General features: G+C 51.9%; 2 protein-coding genes across 2 annotated transcripts in view; one reads left to right on the forward strand and one right to left on the reverse strand.

The window, feature by feature from the left end:
- MVB12A (multivesicular body subunit 12A) overlaps positions 1–3,155 on the forward strand; it is a 3,770-nt gene extending 615 nt beyond the window's left edge. Inside the window, exons 3-9 of the mRNA XM_007461017.1 lie at positions 5–101; positions 1,108–1,234; positions 1,591–1,710; positions 1,801–1,907; positions 2,138–2,199; positions 2,514–2,570; positions 2,759–3,155. Of these exons, the coding sequence (XP_007461079.1) occupies positions 5–101; positions 1,108–1,234; positions 1,591–1,710; positions 1,801–1,907; positions 2,138–2,199; positions 2,514–2,570; positions 2,759–2,821 (633 nt within the window). The 3' untranslated portion in view covers positions 2,822–3,155. The remainder of the gene's footprint in view (positions 1–4; positions 102–1,107; positions 1,235–1,590; positions 1,711–1,800; positions 1,908–2,137; positions 2,200–2,513; positions 2,571–2,758) is intronic.
- Positions 3,156–13,479: 10,324 nt separating this feature from the next.
- On the reverse strand, positions 13,480–20,679 carry TMEM221 (transmembrane protein 221). Its single transcript, XM_007461018.1, has 3 exons — positions 20,360–20,679; positions 16,993–17,078; positions 13,480–13,949 (listed from the first exon to the last, which is right to left on the reverse strand). Exons 1-3 carry the CDS (start codon positions 20,677–20,679, stop codon positions 13,480–13,482), a joined length of 876 nt encoding a protein of 291 aa, XP_007461080.1.
- Between the last annotated feature and the right edge of the window lie 585 nt (positions 20,680–21,264).

Genomic DNA, 21,264 nt, shown 5'->3' on the forward strand with positions numbered 1-21,264 from the left:
CCAGAATCCACAGGAGAACGTGGTGGTCGATATCCAGGTCCTGGTGGACAAGAGCCCCCTCCCGCCGGGATTCTTCCCGGTCTGCGACCCCCTGGACTCCAGTGAGTCCCCTGTCGAAGGCGGGAGTGGGGTGGGGGGTCCGGGGCACGTTCGCGTCTCTGCGGGGAGGGTCCAGGAAGGGAATGGAGGGACCATAGGCATGCGATTTTTGAATTTTGGCCGCCCCCTTGATGCACTGGGTAATGACAGTGTTGGCTGAGGACTCAGGGCCCCGATCTAGGGCGGAACGATGTACCCCGCCCTGCGTAAAAATGTGCCATTGGTACAGTCTGTTCTAGAGTAAGTGTTCAGTCAATGCGACCTGTTTTATTACTGTTACTACTACGCCTTCTTCTTACACTGTAGCTAAGCTGATCCACACGCAGTTCTATTTTCCACTTCCACGCTTTTGCACACGGGCTCCAGTTACCCTGGAGCTGCCCTCCCAGCCCCGACTGCTCTGCTTTCTAACCATCAGGCTCTCCCTGCCTCTCATGCCCTCTCCATGTCTTGTCATTTATATTTGGCTCTCAGCATATATCTATTGGTACTGGACTTGGCAAACTTTTCCTGTAAAGGGCCAGGTAGTAAATATATTAGGCTTTCCAGGCCAGATGGTTTCTGTTGCATATATATAATATATACCCCTTTAAAAATGTAAAAGCCATGCTTTGCTCATGAGCCAGACAAAAACAGATCTTGGGCCGGATTTGGCTTATAGGTTGTAGTTTGCTGACCTCTGGATTAGAGGGCTGAGGGAAAGTGTGTTTGGAGGGCCAGGATGGGTACCCAGTTCTGTCGGATCCCACAGCTACCCACCCTCACTGTGGTGCCCATGGCCACCCCATGAATGCTCCTCCATGTCACCAAAGATGAGCCTGCCCCAATGGCTCCTAAAAGCTTCATGGATTCCCCTCCTATGGCTTTACCATTCATGATGTAACCACTGACCCAGCACCATCCAGATGGCTGCCTTAAACAGCACCTTGGCGAGCATTCTCCTGGAGCCATCTTTGGACCCCTTTCCTGCTTCTCCCCTTTTCTCATTCCCCTGTCCCTCACTCCCAGAGGCCTCCGTGTCCAAGAAGAAACGCATGTGTGTGAAGCTGGTGCCCTTGGGGGTCGCAGACACAGCTGTCTTTGACGTCCGGCTGAGTGGGAAAACCAAGACGGTGCCTGGATACCTGCGAGTAGGGTAGGGCCACCCCCCAGCCCTCCTTCCTTGGCCTCCCAACCCCCATACCTACCCCTCTGACCCTCAGGGACTCCCATGAGTCCTTCCATCCCTTCTGCCACCTCTCTGTGCCTCAGTTTCCACATGTTAAGGTGGGGACAGTTGTACCAATCTCATAGGGTGATGGTGAGAACCAAATGAGTTGGTGTGTCTGAAGCACCCGGTATGGTGACTGCACCCATCATACTAGTTAGTATGTTGCCGAGCGTGTGGGCTGAGATGTGAGGTCACCGGAGGCCTGCCTTCCCCTGGCAGCTATTCTCAGCCCTGGCTGCACACTGGGCCAGAGCCCCTTCTCTCTTTTCCTCCTCCTCTAGGGACATGGGGGGCTTCGCCATCTGGTGCAAGAAGGCCAAGGCCCCGCGGCCAGTGCCCAAGCCCCGAGCTCTCAGCCGAGACATGAGAGACCTCTCCCTGGACCCACCTGGCCAGCCCAGGTGAGTCCTCGGGCTCAGGGATGGGAGCGGCCATGGGGTGGGGGGCGGTGGATATCAGGCCTCTGACTTGGGTCATCCTGCCTCCACCAGCAAGGGTGGCTTCCCGGAGCGGATGCTCTCAAGGCTGGGCTCTCGGGCATCTACACTTCGGAGGAGCGACTCCATCTACGAGGCCTCCAACCTCTATGGCATCTCAGGTGAGCACAAAGCAGGGAAATTGAGGCACTGGGGTGGGGGAGGGGCGAGACTGGCCCGAGACTGTACAGCCAGGAAGGTGCAAGGGCAGGGTTGGACCAGGCCTGGGCTTCCCCCATTCTGTCAAGACTGGGAAAGGCCAAGACCTCCAGGATGGGCTTCTCAGGGTGGGGAGCGGGCAGGCCTCAAGTCTCCTGGGCCTCAGCTCCTTCCCCCCACCTGCTTTCCTCAGCCATGGATGGGGTTCCCTTCACGCTGCACCCCCGATTCGAGGGCAAGAGCTGTGGTCCCCTGGTGAGTCCGGGTCCGCCCCTCCCCATTGCGTTTCTAGGCAACAGGAATCAGGGAGCATCATCTGTGTAACCAGCACCTCAGCACACAGGGGAGTTCCTGGGTGAGAGGAGGCTGGAGGCCAAGGCAAGGGTGTGGGAGGGTCTCCTGGAATGGGGGAGTCAGGAGGGGAAGCTGGATGCTGGGGGCGAGAGATGGTGGCAGGAAAGGGGAGAGGACATTCAGGCACATATTGAGGGGGCCCTCCTTTCAGACGAGGGAACGGGGGTTCCACGTTGGGGTCCCTGCCCGAGATTGACATGCCCCTTGCCTGCCAGGCCTTCTCTGCCCTTGCTGATCTGACCATCAAGTCACTGGCGGACATTGAGGAGGAGGTGGGTGCAGGCTAGGGAGGGGGTGGGGTTGGGGGGTGCAGCCCCCCCAGTCTCCCCTGGGTCCCTCTTCTCTCCCAGCTATAACCCACCTCGAGGGCTCCAGATCCCCATGCCCCACATTTCTCTGGCACCCCAGTGGCTCCTCCTTCGCTCTGTGCTCTCCGCTCACCCCACTCCCCACCCCCCAGTACAACTACGGCTTCGTGGTGGAGAAGACGGCAGCTGCCCGCCTGCCCCCTAGCGTCTCTTAGCCCCTCACCGGCCCCAGGGAAGAGTCCCCTACCTGAAAGCCCCGGACTGGCAGCTGCCCACCGCATTGAATCTTGGGAGCCTTGGCGGCGCAAGGCATTCTGGACCCTCGGCCACCCAGCGGAGCAGCAGCCCTGGAGGAGGGGCCGGGAGCGGTCTGCTTGGTGATGGGTCTCCTGCCCCCCGGGCCCTGATGCGCAAGGCAGGGGTAGGGGCTGGACGGAAACCAGTGCCTTCAAGTCATTTGTGTCAAAACTCGCTGGTGCCTGGAGGCCACGCGGGCGTCCTCCCTCCAGGAAATAAACACCACGCTGTCCGGGCCGTCTGTAGTCTCCATTCTGACTGTGGGTCTCTGTGGCTCGCAGGAGCCAGGGACAGACGCACACCCAGCAAGCGGGTGAAATCCTGGAGGGGAGGGGGCGCTGCCGCCACTCCCATTCTACAGAGGGAGAAACTGAGGCTCAGCGAGTGCCTGAGCCGGGATTCCGAATCACAGAGGAGACCGGGTCCCGCCCCTCCATCATTGCGCGTAACAGTAATAATAGTAACAGCTACCGTTTATACTTCGAGGACCTTCTCACCAACACCTGATGTACAGTATCTCATTTAGTCCTCCCCCAGCTCAGTGGGAAGCCCTGGTTGCGTGGCCGTTTCACAGATAGGAAAACCGAAGCAGGAGGCGGCTAAATTCACAGCTGGGTTTCCAACCCAGAGCCTGCTCTCTTAACCACCGAGCTGTTCTGTTCTGTGCGTCCCTTTTCCTCCGCTGTGTGGTAGACACAAACGGTGGATACTCATGAATTGCGGTAGTTACCTCCTGTAAAGTAGCGTGAAAACTGAATTGGGAAATACTGTATTCCTCGGGGAGATACAGGTAGGTTCTTGTAAGCCTCTAGTCACATTTTGGTCAAGTAATCAATACATAACCTTGTTTTCTGTGCATTTCAAGACACCTTGTTTAATATACATGCTGCCGATTTGTTAACGGTGAACTCACGGCCACCAGCCCTAGAACTCACGTCTGAACAAAGCTCATCGGAGAGTATTTGCTCCCGGAGGCACATCCCAGCCTTCTTGCACCTGGGGACACTAGATAGCTCTTCAGTACTACACTTGGGGGCCTTTGCAAACAGCAAAAATCACCAATGAAAAAGCACAAAAATGCAAAATGGGCCACTGGCTAGACCTCAAGAAGGATGCCGGTTTACAGTCAGAGCTGGAACAGGAAGGCAGACCATTGCCTTGTCCCACCACAGCTGGGAACATGCACCTCTGAGGACTCAAATTTTTTCCGGCACTGTGCGTGTCCACCAATAGCCACAAAAGCACTGTGAGTATCGATTTGGGGGTCACAGATTTGAGCCAGTAGGAGAATTGGCGAATACGGACTCCACAAACTGTATTTGTGAAATGAACCCCCCCAGGCTCACACTGTCTCTTCCACGGATGTGCTTCCTTTTCTGCTCTCTCTTCCCCAGGTATGCATAGCATCAGGGTGGCCCAGGTCAGGAACATTCCCCAGATCTCTGCAGCGTAGGAAGGCTAAGGCTTATTTCTCGTCCACATCACGTGCCCATGGCAGGGCGGCAACAGGCTGCTGGTCGTAGTTGCAAGGAAACGCACCCAAAGGGTGCGTCAGTAGGGTCTCACGCTGTCACTTAAGTGCTCTGGCCTGGAAGTGCCTTGTCAAAGTTCTGCTCACAGCTCATTGGCCAGAAGGGGTCACACGGGGTCCCAAGGGGATGTGCCACCCACCCAGGCACTTGTGTCTAACAACACTGGCCTGGGGACCTGAAGGGGGAGATACTGCCCTGCACAGGGATCTGAGGGAAAAGAGTCCTCTGCCCTGGGAGTCTGAGGGTGGAGACAGTGAACTATCCTGGAGGGGAGGGCGGGGGGAGACGGTACCCCCTCCCCCGCCCCCACTTCAGCTGCCTTGGAAAAACTAGGCCTCTGATGCTAAGATATCTCCCCGGATCTCTCCACTCTGGGCGTAGCCAGCACCTGCCAGGTCCCACCCAGGTTGCTCTGGCGCCGGCCATGGAATCCGATCCAGCTGGGAAGCAAAGCCTGTTTGTTCTCTCTGGTTGTGATCTTGGCCACCCCGAAACCAGCCCCAGATCACTTTCCAGGGCATCTGTGTGTGACCAGGGGGCCCCGGACGACCCATACTGGCCTTGGGTCCGACTGGATCAACCATCATTGCCAGGTCACTGACTCTGAAAACTCCCAATCCTCTTGAGTGCAACAGGGCCTGGGAACAGCCTCACAAAGGGGCCGGAAAGTCCCGATGGAGCCCCCAACTCCTGACTTGGGCCACATCAATCCTCACAGCTCCAACTAAGCTTACAACTTCTTGGGCTACAGGGAAGGGAGAAGAAGAGAACACCTCACTACAAATAACTCAGTTTCGTTCCTTTTTATGGCGGAGTAATATTGCATCGTATACATGTGCCACATCTTCTGTATCCATTCGTCTGTCGATGGACACTTAGGTTGCTTCCATGTCCTGGCTGTTGTAAACAGAGCTGCAATGAACATTGTGGTACATGACTCTTTTTGAATTATGGTTTTCTCAAGGTGTGTGCCCAGTGGTGGGATTGCTGGGTCGTATGGTGGCTCTATTTGGAGTTTTTTAAGGAGCCTCCATACTGTTCTCTTTATTCATCTCCCTTTAGCCGGCTCTGAGGTGCTGAGACCCGGGCATCACAGGGGCCTGGGGACTGAGAGGGACATTTCTGGGGAGATGTGGTCCCAGCTCCAATGCTCACTAGCTGGTGACCCTGAGCAGTGGCTTAACCTCTCTATACCTCAGTTTGTCCATCTTTACAATGGGAATCTCCATGGTCCTCACCTCATTTGGTAGTTCTGAGGGAGAACTCTTGTGGGGCTGTTTCTCTCCGCTGCCTCTGCTGACTGTTGCAAAAACTCTTCCTGGCTCTCAAAGCTCTTCTCAGCTGGAAGGCTTCTGCAGCCCAAAGTCCATGCAGAGTGAATGGAAGATGCAAGTCCTAGTGGCTTCTACTAGTGGCATACCCCACACTTCTTGTATTCAAGTGTTCCAGAGCTCAGCTGTGGCCCCTACTGCTCTCTCCACCCCCAGATCAGAGCAATGATCTGTGCCAGCCTTGAGCATCCCCTTGGGCACCCTCCCACCCAAACCCCCAAAGCTGCTGGCTTCTACCCCATCATTCATTCTGCCTATTTTTTTGTTTGTTTGTTTGGTTTGGTTTGGTTTTTTTGCCATGCTGCTTGACTTGCGGGATCTTAGTTCCCCGACCAGAGATTGAACTTGGGCCACTGGCAGTGAAAGTGCTGAGTCCCAACCACTGAACCACCAGGGAATTCCATTCTGCCTGTTTTTGAACTTGATCTAAGTGCAATGCCCAAACGAGTCCTCTTCTCTTCTGAGCCTGGCTAATTATATTCACTATTAGGTCTGAGACACTCATCTGTGTTGCCTGAATCAGTAATTCCCTCTTGTTAATTGCTGAGTAGTATTCCACTGTATGGATGTACCACGGTCTGTTCATCTGTTGATGGACATTTGGATTGTCTCTAGTTCTTGGCCACTGAAAGAAATTGCTCTGAGTACTCGTGTACATGTCTTTTAAAGAATACACACTCATTTTTTTTTTGATTCTTACTAGTCATATATATTCTTTTTTTAAACATCTTTATTGGAGTATAATTGCTTTACAATGGTGTGTTAGTTTCTGCTTTATAACAAAGTGAATCAGCTATACATATACATATGTCCCCAAATCTCTTCCCTCTTGTGTCTCCCTCCCTCCCACCCTCCCTATCCCACCCCTCTAGGTGGTCACAAAGCACCAAGCTGATCTCCTTGTGCTATGCGGCTGCTTCCCACTAGCTATCTATTTTACGTTTGGTAGTGTATATAAGTCCATGCCACTCTCTCACTTTGCCCCAGCTTACCCTTCCCTTTCCCCGTATCCTCAAGTCCATTCTCTAGTAGGTCTGCATATTTATTCCCATCTTGCCCCTAGGTTCTTCACGATCATTTCTTTTTTTAGATTCCATATATATGTGTTAGCGTATGGTACTTGTCTTTCTCTTTCTGACTTAACTTCACTCTGTATGACAGACTCTAGGTCCATCCACCTCACTACAAATAACTCAATTTCGTTTCTTTTTATGGCTGAGTAATATTGCATTGTATATATGTGCCACATCTTCTTTATCCATTCATCTGTTGATGGACACTTAGGTTGCTTCCATGTCCTGGCTATTGTAAATAGAGCTGCAATGAACATTGTGGTACATGACTCTTTTTGAATTATGGTTTTCTCAAGGTGTATGCCCAGTAGTGGGATCGCTGGGTCGTATGGTAGTTCTATTTTTAGTTTTTTAAGGAACCTCCATACTGTTCTCCATAATGGCTGTACCAATGTACATTCCCACCAACAGTGCAAGAGGGTTCCCTTTTCTCCACACCGTCTCCAGCATTTATTGTTTGTAGATTTTTTGATGATGGCCATTCTGACTGGTGTGAGATGATATCTCATTGTAGTTTTGATTTGCATTTCTCTAATGATTAATGATGTTGAGCATTCTTTCATGTGTTTGTTGGCAGTCTGTATATCTTCTTTGGAGAAATGTCTATTTAGGTCTTCTGCCCATTTTTGGATTGGGTTGTTTGTTTTTTTGATATTGAGCTGCATGAGCTGCTTGTAAATTTTGGAGATGAATCCTTTGTCAGTTGCTTCATTTGCAAATATTTTCTCCCATTCTGAGGGTTGTCTTTTGATCTTGTTTATGGTTTCCTTTGCTGTGCAAAAGCTTTTAAGTTTCATTAGGTCCCATTTGTTTATTTTTGTTTTTATTTCCATTTCTCTAGGAGGCGGGTCAAAAAGGATCTTGCTGTGATTTATGTCATAGAGTGTTCTGCCTATGTTTTCCTCTAAGAGTTTGATAGTGTCTGGCCTTACATTTAGGTCTTTAATCCATTTTGAGTTTATTTTTGTGTATGGTGTTAGGGAGTGTTCGAATTTCAGTCTTTTACATGGAGCTGCCCAGTTTTCCCAGCACCACTTATTGAAGAGCCTGTCTTTTCTCCACTGTATATTCTTGCCTCCTTTATCAAAGATAAGGTGACCATATGTGCATGGGTTTATCTCTGGGCTTTCTATCCTGTTCCATTGATCTATATTTCTGCTTTTGTGCCAGTACCATACTGTCTTGATTACTGTGGCTTTGTAGTATAGTCTGAAGTCAGTGAGCCTGATTGATGAATACACACTCATTCTTGTTGGGTAAATACCCTGAGTGGAGGGCTTCCCTGGTGGTGCAGTGGTTGAGAGCCCGCCTGCCGATGCAGGGGACACGGGTGCCAGTGGTAGTTTGATAGGGATTGCATTGAATCTATAGATTGCTTTGGGTAGTAGAGTCATTTTCACAATGTTGATTCTTCCAATCCAAGAAGGAGAGGCCCACGTACCGCAAAAAAAAAAAAAAAATACCCTGAGTGGAAATTCTAAGTGATTAGGGAGGCCTATCTTCAGCTTAAGCAGATACGGCCAAGCAGACTTCTAAGACTGTTGCACCAATTTACCCTCCCACCCACAGCAAATAAGAGTTCCAGTGGCTCCATGTCTTCACCAACACTTGGCATTGTCAGTTTTGTTAATTTTGGCCATTTGTCTCACCAGTTTGAATTTCTTAGCTATCATGTACACTCTTGCCAGCTTAGAAATCTGAACTGTAAAAGCTGACCCATGCTGTATAGAAAACACCCCTTTCTCATCTTCCTTATCCACCTGCCCTTTTTATTTGTCATTGAGAAGAGCCCACAGAGAATTTACAAGACATTAAGTAGTTTGTGAGATGGTTCCCTTTGGAACCTTTTGTCTTGGTATCCTGGTGTTCAGGCCTGTGTAATCCTCCACTTGAGGGCAGGCTGGATCTAGTGTAGACTCACCTCTAACCAATGGAATACAGTAAGGGTGATGGGACTTCACTTCTGTGAGTAGGTTTAAAATACAAGACTTCCATCTTGTTGCAGACTCTCTCTTGTTGGCTACAACGATGCACACTGCCCTATAAAGAGGCCCACATGTCACGGAACTGAGGGCAGCCTCTGGCCAATAGCCAGCAAGGAACCAAGGACTTCAGTTCCGCAGCTCATAGGGAGTTGAATCCTGCCAACAACCGCAAAGTGAACGTGAAAGCAGATCCTACCCTGGTTGAATCATTTTTTTTCTTTTTTAAAATTTATTTATTTATATTTGGCTGCATCGGGTCTTCGTTGCTGCGCATGGGCTTTCTCTAGTTGTGGTGAGCGGGGGCTACTCTTCGTTGCGGTGCGCAGGCTTCTCATTGCAGTGGCTTCTCTTTGTTGTGGAGCACAGACCCTAGAGCAGGCAGGCTTCAGTAATTGTGGCACGCAGGCTCAGTAGTTGTGGCTCGCGGGCTGTAGAGCACAGGTTCAGTGGTCGTGGGGCACGGGCTTAGTTGCTCCATGGCATGTGGAATCTTCCCAGACCAGGGCTTGAACCCATGTCCCCTGCACTGGTAGGTGGATTCTTAACCACTGCGGCACCAGGGAAGCCCTTAAAGTGTTTTTAATAAAGTGTTCTCTGGGGGAAACGGGCCCCATGTTTGCTATGAGCAATCTCCCTCAAGGTGGCATCTGACCTTCTGTTCTAAATGTCACCAGCACAGAGGACCCCAACTCCATCTGCCACTTTCAGAAGATTTTACCTGCAGAAGTAAAGGTGGGAGACCAGTGGGTGTGATAAGGGGGCAACAGTGGTGACCCTTGTGTGAGTTAGGCAGGGTGTTGGCACATGGTGGGCATCCAAAAACCAGCAGCTCTTCTCAACCACAAATAGCACAGTTAAGTGCTTTCAATATCCCATTTATGCCTGCTGTTGCAAAAATGCCATGAAGCTGGAGCAGATGCTATCTGTGCCTCCTTCCCCTCCAGAGCAAGTAACTGTGACCCTGCCTGGGGCCTCCTGTGACCAGAGGAGCGTGTCTAGCTGGTGCACGGGGAAGGCTAGAAGTGTGAGGGGTCAGTCCCTCTGGGAACAGCTCTCAGCTAATGCCTGATGGAAATAGGAGGATAAATATCCCAGTCCCCTTGCCCCTGGGCTGGGACCAGCTGCTATGTGTGCTTTATGCTGTCTCCCTGGGGTGCCCAGGGGGGTCGAGCCTCTGTTGCCCTTAGCACCATCTGCTCATTGGCGCCCCCTGCAGGGCTCCGGGGCTTCCTGGGGTCACTTCCCAGGTAAACCACATCTTGGCAATCATCTCAGCCTTTGGTTCTGATGACCTCAAACCAAGGCAACATCTTTTTTATAATTAATTAATTAGGTTGTGTCGGGTCTTAGTTGTGGCATGCGGGATCTTCATTGTGGTATGCGGGATCTTTCGTTGCAGTGCACGGGCTCTTCGTTGCAACGTGTGGGCTCAGTAGTTGTGGCGCATGGGCTTAGTTGTCCCACGGCATATGCGATCTTAGTTCCCCGACCAGGGACCAAACCTGGGTCCCCTGTATTGGAAAGCGCATTCTTAACCACTGGACCATGAGGGAAGTCCCCAAGGCAACATCTTTAGCAGATGTGTCTACACCTCAAAATGTACCAGGATGCCGAGTGAGGCCCGTGGAGCTAACGGAGTCATTGATACTCTTTCCGATTTGGTCCTCACAGCTGTACTATGATGGGGTTGGGGGATTAGCCCTATTTTATAAAGAAAGAAACTGAAGTGCAGGTCGCATGACTGCTCCCTGAGCCAGGTCTGTCCAAGCTGGCTCTTGGAACACAAAACCCTCATCAGGTGCCCAGGACAGGGAGCAACCAGAGCGTTTGGCTCCAGCCCTAGGACCAGCCTCTTCCCTGCTTGCCAGATTCTGATCAAAATACGAAGGTGCTCAGCACCCCATCCAGGGCGGTGTCGACAACAGGGCCAGGTTTCAGCAGGGACTGTGGGCAGCGCATCCAGCCAGCCTCCCACGTTGTAACCTTGCAGACTTTCCAGGGCTCCAGTTCTTGGTCCCAGGAGGATGCGCAGAGATCAGACTGGGATGAGGCTAGCGAGCACGTAGGGCCCACATTTAAGGAGGTGCTCACTTCAAACTTGGGGCCCACCTGCACGTGAAGGAACCTGAGAGTGAGTGCTTCCTTAAATTTTTTTTTTTTTTTTTTTAAGCTGAGGTGAAATTCACATAACATGAAATTCACCAATTAAAAATGTACAGTTCAGTGGCATTTAGTGCATGGACGATGTGCAACCATCACCTCTATCTAGTTCCAGAACATTTCCATCACCCCAAAGGAAACCTCATCCCTATTAGCCATTACTCCCCATTCCCCCTCCCCCAGCCCCTGGCAACCACTAATCTACTTTATATCTATAGATTTGCCTGTTCTGGACATTTCATATAAATGGGATCATACACTATGTGGCCTTTGTGTCTGGCTTCTTTCAATCAGTATCATGTTTTCAGGGTTCATCCATGCTGTAGCATGTGTCAGAGCTTCCTTCCTTTTTATGGCTGAGTAATATTCCACTGTATGGATGGATCACTTTTTGTTTATTCATTCATCTGTTGATGGACATTTGGGTTGTTTCCACCTTGTGGTGATTGTGACTAGCGCTGCTATGAACACACGTGTACAAGGATTTGTCTGAACCCTTGTTTTCAATTCTTTAGAGCCTCCTTAAATTTTGTACCTGCACCCTAGTCCTGGCCTTGAAGATTAGGCCTAGAGGTCTAGCTTCTAATTCTCCTGACCAGTCCACCAGGTACTCCTCGCACACCGCCAGCTTGGGTCCTTCCTCCTCAACTCTCTTGCCCACCCTCAGAGTCCCCGGGGCCTCCCCCATTCCGGAGAGTTCTCAGAAACTGGAGTCTCCAGTGTTTCCCGGGCACTAGCTATGTCCCGGTGTCCTACGTGACAGGGTTATGGGGTTCCAGCCATTACCACCGCCGTGTGTTCTCACATGAGTGGCCTTGCTTTTCTGGCCTCAGTTTGCCCATCTGTGAGTGCGGTTGTCCTAAGGATTAACTAAAGCCGGAAGTGCCTGGTGTGTGTCTGCAGTACTAGGCATGTGACACGACATTCATTCTGACTTGATCCTTTTCACTGATATTTTCATGCTCACCGAGAGCCTATGCTTCCTGGGCACCCCCTGTGACAGGTGCCATATGGGAGGAGGAGGCCTGTGCAGCCTCCCAGGGGCTCAGGAAGGAGGTGGTCCAAGCCAGTGGGGCACCCAACTCTGTACCTGATCATCAGAATCCTTACCCAAGGTCAGGTTTGGGGACCAGCTTCCCTGCTGGGTGCTGCCACCTCTCTGCCCATGGAGATGGGTCCTGGGGGACTTCAAGCCACTGTGTGGCTGAGCTTCCTCCTCCTCTAAGTCCCTTTGTGGCCCAGGAAGGGACGGGTTGGGAGACTTCTGGGGACATTTGTCCATTTGGGGTTGGGGCAGGGACCAGGCCATCCCCACACCCTGTGAAATGTATATGCATGAAGATTTGTGGGGCATGGGCCCCAGACTTGGCTCTACAAGGGGGACACTCTCTGTCCCCTGACTCCTGCCCTTTCCACCCCGACTCCTTTCACTCCACCCCTCATCCTGGGTCTGCACTTGGCCACACAGCATGTTTGGATATGGCTCAGATGACATGGAAATAGTGACATGGAGTTTATTTTCAGGTTGTGCAGGACAGGGGTGGGGCCAGGGCCTCCGGAGACCCCCTGAGGCTCTGAGTTATCCACTCCAAGCCCTGTCAGTTCCAAGAGTCCCAGAAACTGGCCATCAACCCACCTTTTCCTGCTACCAGGCACCCCGACTGACAGAAGCACAGGTTGACACGCCTTGAGGACCTGCTATGCACAGGCCCCTGGAATGGCTCACACGGAGTCTCACGGGAGCCTTAGGAAGAGGGACCGCTTCCGTTCCCATTTTACAGACCAGGAAACTGAGACACAGAGCGGTGAAGCCCTCAGCCACAGGCCCACAGCCAGGAGTCTGGGTCCAGGCCTCCAGGTGCGTCCATGGCCCTGGGCTGCTCTGAGCTCCGCACACACAGGTTTCAAACGCTCACAGCCCGGAAGGAGTCGCAGAGTCTGAGACTTGCACTATCAGCAGCATGGGGGTTACAGGACCTGGGTTCGAATCCTGGCTCTGATGCTCAATACTGGCCGTGGGACCCTTGGTGAGTCACTGCCCCTCTCTGGGCCTCGGTTTCCTCATCTGTAAAATGGACGGAGATGTTTAGAGAAATGCTGCCTGAGCTCTCCCCTCCCCTCCTGCCTATACCAGAATCTTATTCATTCTGGGCAGCTACATTTCCTTGTCTCATCTGTATTGAAGTGTGGCCACATGATTCTATTCTATTCTGGCCAATGGGGTATAAGCAGAAGTGTCCCAAGGCCTCCCAGGAAAACTTCCAAAATCTCCTGAGAAGTCCTGGCCTCTGCCTTTCTCTCTGAGTGAGGAGGTAAAGGTTGGAGCCCTGGCAGCCATTTTGTGCCATGAGGCAACCTTGAGGGCACAAGTCAGGGTTGCTGTGAACTGAGAGAGAAATCAAGTTATACTGCTACTGTGGTTGAGCCTGGAGCTATCTCTACAAGAGTCCTCTTCCTGCTGCCTGACACTAGGTCTCTGTCCTTGATCTTTGGGCTCACACCAGAGTGGAGTCCTTCCCCGAACCCCCTGGCCTGTGGCTCAGGATGCTGCGCATCTCATGTGTGACCTCTTCCCAGTGCCCCTCACTGGCAGACAGTGTCCGGTGCATGCGGAATGCAGGCAGGCTGCCCTCCCGGCCTCCCCCTATGGCTGCAGGTGTTGTGGCAGTAACCATGGGTCTGAGGGAGTCCCCAGGTTTTGGGCAGGATGAGTAGGGGGTCCAGTGATGGGTACCCTGCTGGGGCTGAGCCCTGGAGCTGGCCTTGGAGACTTCAGCAGGGCAGACAGGGTCGTCTTCAAAGTGCGGTGGGGACAGCTCATGGAGGCCACGGCGGGTGGCCCGGGCGGCCCGGAGTAGAGTGTGGGTCAGCGCCGCCACCAGGACCAGAGCACCCAAGCCAAGGATGGAGGCAGCTGCTGCACCCGTCTCGATCTCGAAGAGAAGCAGGGCGTAGATGGATAGTGCTGGGGAAGGAAATGGCTCTTATTCAACGTTTGTTCTCCAACCCCTGGGAGAGCTCCCCCAAATGGAGAGCAGTTATAGAAAATTGTACATTATGATAGGCACATAGACTAACTCATCTAACCCTTTCACACCCGACAAATCCATCATCATCACATCTGTTTTACTATAAAATGGTAAATTGTGTGTTATGTGTACTTTACCACGACTGAAACAACTCAGATCTCAGACTTTCTGAATCCCTGTGATTGACCTTGAGTGAATCACAGTCCCTCTCTGGCCTCAGTTTGCTGATCTGAACAACAAGACAGTTGGCGGGGACTTCCCTGGTGGTCCAGTGGGTAAGACTCCGCCCTCCCAATGCAGAGGACCTGGGTTGCACCCCTGGTCAGGGAACTAGATCCCACATGCATGCCACAAGTAAGGAGCAGCAACTAAAAATCCCGCATGCCGGAACTAAAAAGATCCCACATGCCACAACTAAGAACTGGCACAGCCAAAATAAATAAATAAAAATAAATCTTAAAAAACAAAAAAGACCGTTGGCGGCCTGATCTTGAGGACCTGTACTGGTTCTCTGTTGCCCTGTCCGATGTCCAGTCGGCACCACCATTCTTTCTGATGGGGACTGTCCTGTGCATTGTAGGACATTTAGCAGCTTCTATCCACCAGATACCAGCAGTACGCTCCCCCTGCCCTATCGTGACAACCAAAAATGTCTCTATAGATGTTGATTGCCAAATGTTCCCTCAGGGGCAGAATCAGTTCCCATTGAGAAGTGCTGGTCCAGTCCCTACCCCTACCCTGGTCACTGGTCTAGAAGGACTGACCCACCACTCTGGCATCAGTGACATGTATGGTTCTAGGCCAATCAGAGCACTGCTTCCCCTGATTATAGTGATTGGTGCATGGCTATCACATGACCTAAGCTCAGCCAATCAGAGTCAGCTCTGGGACCTTTGCTTGGCCTATGAGGACAGGGTTATTTTCTAACTGCAGCCATTAAGGAATTGGTAGGAGAGAAGCCCAGAACTGATGGAGGACTTCTTGGTACTTTGTGGGCTGTTTTAATGCTTTCTCCAGCTCGGTACTCTTGCTTTTAAAGATGCCACAATGAATAATGTCTGACATATTAAGGCGAGGCCAAGGACTGTTTTTGGTCTAAACATTTTTTAAAAAATATTTTTATTTATGTATTTATTTGGCTGTGCTGGGTCTTAGTTGCAGCATGCAAACTCTTAGTTGCAGCATGTGGGATCTAATTCCCTGACCAGGGATCGAACCCAGGCCCCCTGCATTGGGAGCGCGGAGTCTTAGCCACTGGACCGCCAGGGTAGTCCCTGCTCTAAACTTTTTATTTTTTGCGGTACGTGGGCCTCTCTCTCACTGTTGTGGCCTCTCCTGTTGCGGAGCATAGGCTCCGGACGCGCAGGCTCAGCAGCCATGGCTCACGGGCCCAGCCGCTCCGCGGCATGTGGGATCTTCCCGGACCGGGGCATGAACCCGTGTCCCCTGCATCGGCAGACGGACTCTCAACCACTGCGCCACCAGGGAAGCCCCCTAAACATTTTTGAAAGATCTTTATAGCTATTATTTTGGCTCTGGTTAGCAATGAATGAATGATTGGCTGGACATGCTCAGGAATTCTTGCTGAGTGAGGTCACCTATCCTCAAAAAGAATCTGAATGGGAGCTGAACAAATTCTTAATTTAATGCTTAATGAGGCTGACATAGTTACCTTTGTTTGCCCTTTGTGAGTTTTCTTGTATTTTAGAATAAGAATATTTTATTCTCCAAGTCTCCAACATTTTTGTTGGCTTATGAAAAGGCTTGAGGTCGTAGGTATTGTGTTGAAAGCGCTTACAGAGACAGGCATCTTTCTCAGGGCACGGCAGGTGATGAGATGAAGTGAGAAGCATTTCTGAAGACCTCATTTGAGTGCCTGGATCCAGCCACACCTGAGGCCAATAACCCCTGATCTTTTCAGATACACGAGTCACTCCATCCACTCTCCTTTTTAAAAAACACACATCCAGAGCATTTTTGTTTGTTTGTCTGTTTTGTTTGTTTTTGGCCACGTGGCACGTGGGATCTTAGTTCTTAGTTCCCTGACCAGGGATGAACCCATGCCCCCTGCAGTGGAAGCGCAGAGTCTTAACCATTGGATCGCCAGGGAAGTTCCACACTTAATAAAATCCAGAGCATTTTATGAAGTCAAACAACAAGAGTTATGCAGAGTTCGCTGCACTATTCATACAAATTCCCACAATGAACCCTAGGCTCATATCTCATAAATAAATCTTTTAAATATATCTTGTAAACTTCTATTTCTCTATTATGGTACTAAGGAAAAACAGTAATAGCAAATCCCTTGTTTTTCAGTCAGCTGATTTTTTTTTCTTCCAGTGAAACAGGTTGTTTATAGGGCTGCCAAGGATCTATGTATGATTCAGCGCTGAGTCTCTAGCACCAGCAACATATTTTTCAAGATTAGAACAAAATATAAGATGTCAGGAGTCTCTTTAAGAAAGGTGATGATTTGATTCCTTTACCAGCATGTGTGGGTGAGAGAATGTTTATCAAAGAAAAGTTATAAGTCGGGGAAGGAAAGACAGTGCAGCGTGTCCTTCTGGCACTCAGGTTATTAGCTTTTACTCTGCTTCATGTTTTGGGATTTAAAATTCCATTTCTGGTTTATGAAGCGTATTTTTTTTTCTTAAGCCCTTCTTGAGCTGGATTCAGATATTTGTGACCAAAACAGTTTTTGCTAAGGCCAACCTGTGAAACACTATCTCCAGAAACCACCAAGGACTTGGAAACTTTTATTCAAACCAAATGTAGAAAACTGATGAATCAGAGGTGTTCTGAAGACAACTGCCATTTATGGAATCCCCACTGGGATCAGATGCCGGCCATGGGCTAAAGTGTTGGAGCCAAGAGTGAAACAGGCAGGCTGCCTCTGGAGCTGACCCCAGTTGTGGGTCTATTACCCCCGGTCACCCCAACCCAGGGCCCTACACCCCATGTTCTATCCTGAGCACGTACCTGCTAAGTAGACGGAGACCCCACAACAGAAGAGGCCGAGGGCCACATGTCTGAGGAGGCGGCAGTCATAGAGAAACCAGTCAGACCTGGCAGGGAGGGGGGCGGGAAGAAAATGGGCTCAGGAGGCAGAGCTGGTGGAATAAGGCTGGGGAGGAGAGGTAGGGGGAGTGGTCCAGCTTTGGGGAGCTAGAGATCTATGTGAGGACCTAGCCATCCACTCATCTATCCACCCACTCATTCATCCTTTACCATCCATCGTCCCCATCAGTTATTCAACCATATAGCCATCCATCCATTTAACCATGCTTTGTTCATCCATCCACCCATTTATTTAAACATCCATCATTATCCATTCATCCATTTGTCATCTGCCATCCATCCATCCCCCACCGCCGCATCCATCCATCGTCTATCTCCCAGTCACCATCCATCAAGCAAACCAGCCATCTGTCCATTCATCCATCCAGTCACTATCCATTCCATTCCCCTCCCCCCAAACCCATCCATATACATCAGTCCATTCGAACATCCAACACTAATGAAGCAGCTATTTTGTACAGACACTTGCTAAACATCTGACCTCCATTATTTTACAGACCATAAGCTTATTTGGGGGTGAGAAAACTGAGGCTAACTTGTTATCAGTGACAAAAGAAACAGAGATTCCCAAGAGCTGACATGGACTGAGGACTTAGTTTTGAGCCCAGCCCCTTGCTAAGTGCTTCCGCTGGGTGCATGCCCTTCTCCAGTCCTGTGAGATAGGAAAAGGAAGCTCTGAGAGCTTCCATCATCACTCACCTCCCACCAATACCATGGAAATGGCCTCCTCCCTGGTCTGCCTTCCAACTCCCCTCCTGACCCCTTTTCTGCACAGTGGCCAGAGTGGGTTCTTTCAAACTTAAGTGGGTTCTTTCAAACTTAAGTCAGATCACATCCCTCCTGGCTCACAACTCTCTCAGTCAGAGTAAACCCCAAGGTCTTCACCACAGCACAGGAAGTGCTATATAAGCCAGTACCTCTTGGACTTCCTTGGTGGTCCAGTGGTTAAGACTCCATGCTTCCACTGCAGGGTGGGGGCAAGTTCAATCCCTGGTTGTGGAACTAAGAGCACGCATGCCACATGCGGGGAAAAAAAAAAAAAATCCAATACCTCTCACTTCCTGGCCCTCATCTTCCTTATCTACCCTTCAGCCACACCAATCACCTCTATCACCTTCTAACACCCTCAGCTCATTCTGGCGCCCTCCCAACGCCCTCACCCCCTGGACCTAGCGCCTCCCTCGGCTTCCCCCTCCCCGACACTCTCAGGGGCAGTAAGCTCTCCAGGCCACTGAGGAGGATGAGAGGAGAAACCTGAGGCTGCAGGTGTGGGAAGCTCTGGGCTGGCCCCGGAAAATCTCGGGGCAGAAGCAGGACAGGGCTGGAGACCAGGCCCTCCTCAAGGCAGCGCAGCCAAAGGACAGGGAGGCTGCCGGGGACCAGGGCTGCAAGAGGATGAGTAGAGAGGGGCTTGTGATGTCAGGCCTCCTGGAGCGAGGCCAACCAGCAAGCAGGCTGCTGAGAGAGGCACAGCCCGTGGGTCCCCAGGTCGCCGCCTGCCCTCCCTTCAGTGTTGTTGGCTGGTTGAGGGACTCAGGAATTAAGGGACTCCTTCTCAAGAGGCGGTTGTGATAAAGCAAGGGGACCATGCCTGACCCCTGTAGGTGCTCAGGGAGTGGCACTTCCACTCCCTTTTTAACAAAAAAGGACAGCAAAAACATCCCACCCCACTTTCTCTTCTTTCTCTCTTCCCAGAGTCCCCCCCTATTCAATAGCAATTAGCCCTTTAGGAATGTTGGGAAGATGCAGCCTCCCTCCTTTGTGGGAAAAGACCCTCTACCCCTGTCTTACCCCTGCCACCAGGCTGCCCGTGACTGGTGTGACCCAATCGTATGGTATGTTTGACATCTGCCAGGTCCATACCATGATGTCTATAAGACCACAGCTTCACTCTCCTGCAGGATGCTGTTTGTGGGGTACCAGGGGCTGCCCAGTTCCTTCCCCCTATGGTCTCTTCTTCTTTGCCTTGCCACCTATGTGTGTGCACGCACACACACACACACACACACACACACACACACACACACACACACCGGAAAAGCAAGTAGTTTCATGGGCCCTTTATTTAAAGTAAATTCCTCTTGGTGGCACCACATCAGCATGAGGCCATTTCCGCCCCCCTGCTCCCCATCAGTCCCTTGAACAGGCCAAGAGATTCCTGCTCCAGGGCCTTTGCACATGCTGTTCCCTCTGCCTGGATCACAGTCCCCCAGATCTTCTGCCTCCTTTCCTCACTCAAGTCTCAACACAGGCCTCCCCTGATGGTCCCATTTTGTCCCCCACCCTGTCCTCCTGCACCACATCACCACATTTTCATCCATTTCCGGCATTCATCACCATTTGACATTACTGATCTGTTTTGTATCTTCATTATCTGTGTCCCCATGAAGGTGGGTCCAGGTCCGCCTGGTTCCTGCTGGGTCGCCAATACCCAGTGCTTGGCTCAGCCCCCGGCAGGTGCCCAACGCATATTTGTCAACTGACAGAACGGATGCTTTTCAGCACCCCTTGAACTATCAGATGGAGGGTGCACAGTTCGGATGGGATCAAATGGTGGAATTTCCCGTCCGCTCAGATCCATGGAATCCTGGACAAGGATCCCAGCTCCCCTCCCCCAGCATCCTGGAAGGAAACACTCAGATATGGGACAGCCAAGTCCTTGGCTCAAGGAAGGTTCCGCACTCCACATGCACCCGCCGGCCGCCCTGTCCAGTGCCCATATCCCCGAGCTCAGGTGCCTGACAAGGAACCCCACCCAGGGCCAGGGCACATGTTCTGGCTCTACCAGATTCAAGTTCAAATCCAGCCCACTCCCTTCCAATCCTGGCAGCCTAGAGAGAGCAGACTCTTTTTAACACACTGTTAAAAAGGGAGATAATAACAGCACCAGCCACCCAGGGGGCTTCACTGTGTTAATCCACATTAAGTGGGGGGCACCTAGAGCTTAGGGTTCCATAAATGACAAACGCTATCAACACGGGGGCTAACTGACCCCAGGCCCTCTCTGAGCCTGTTTCCACATCTTTGAAAAGGTGGTCCCAGCTGTAGTTGTACCTACTGTAAATTTTCAACAAATATAGGATGGAGGGAGGGATGGATGGAGAGAAGGAGAAAGAGAGGGAGGGAGGGATGGAAGAAAGGAGGAAGGGAAAGATGGATGGAGGGAGTGAGGAAGGAAAGCTCTCCCCCAACCTGAGCCCCAGAGAAGGGAAGTGGCTCCCCCGGGGTTGTCCAGCCCCCAGCCGGGCAGAGGGGCCGGTCCTCCTACCTGCCGGGGCCCGGTCCCCGCGCCATCTCGGCGCCCAGGTGGCCGCAGAGCGCGGCGAGAAGCAGGCAGGTGAGACCCAGCACCAGGGCGAGCGCGGCGAGCGCGGCTGCCAGCGGCAGCAGCGCCCCGGCCGCGTCCTCCGGCAGCCCAGGGCCGGCGCCCAGCTCCGGGCCCGCCACGTCGATTCGCGGTCCTCGAAGTTCCGCGCGGCCCGCCTGTAGCTGGAACAGCAGCTGCGCGCCCAGCGCCGCCAGCACGGCCGCGGGGATGCCCAAAAGGATCATCGCGGCCAGCACCCGGCCGCCGTACGACCTGGCCATGGAGGGGTCCTGCGGGCCTATGGGACAGTTGAGGAATCAAAGAGATTTTAGGGGGCAGGGGTGTTGAAGGGCGTCCGAGGCCCTCGGCGGTCCAGAGGGGGCGGGGCCTCCGGGGGGGGGTTTCTGAATATTGTCGTGGCCGCAGAGGGCTCGGGATGCCGGTCGCGGTGAGGACGAGAAAGCTCTGGGAAAACTTGAGACAAAGTCTTTTCTTTCTCTGTGAGCGACAGCTCCTGGCCTCAGAGTTCTGGAGGGGCGGGGCCTGCGAGGGGCGGGGCGAAGAAGGGGCGGAGGCGGTCCCACGTGGGATAAGGGCGCAGTGGCGGGATCCAGAGAGCCTCACAGATCCATAAACTCATTCAAGTGCCCCATTTCCCCCTCCCGCTGCCCCAAGCACCTGTTTCATTGCTGTCTTTTAAGAAAGAAAAGAAACTTGAACGAATTTTTAAATAATTCGCTCTGATATGTGGTCTCTACCCACGGATCCCGCAATTGGCTGGAATGTCCCCTCTGCTCACCTTCTTTCAAGGCTTTTCAGAAACGTCAGCCACCTCAGAGAGGCCCTCCTGCACACCCCCCCCCCCC

This window comes from Lipotes vexillifer, unplaced genomic scaffold, assembly GCF_000442215.2.
Source record: "Lipotes vexillifer unplaced genomic scaffold, Lipotes_vexillifer_v1.1 scaffold469, whole genome shotgun sequence".
NCBI classification, from domain to species: domain Eukaryota; kingdom Metazoa; phylum Chordata; class Mammalia; order Artiodactyla; family Lipotidae; genus Lipotes; species Lipotes vexillifer.

What these genes read in the sequence shown, in the direction of transcription:
- TMEM221 (XM_007461018.1), bottom strand. Translation starts at nt 20,679, where the DNA reads ATGGCCAGGTCGTACGGCGGCCGGGTGCTGGCCGCGATGATCCTTTTG. An exon ending in CGGGGACCGGGCCCCGGCAG is followed by an intron (nt 17,079 to 20,359) that starts GTAGGAGGACCG and finishes CCTCCCTGCCAG; the next exon opens with GTCTGACTGGTTTCTCTATG. An exon ending in GGTCTCCGTCTACTTAGCAG is followed by an intron (nt 13,950 to 16,992) that starts GTACGTGCTCAG and finishes TTCCTTCCCCAG; the next exon opens with CACTATCCATCTACGCCCTG.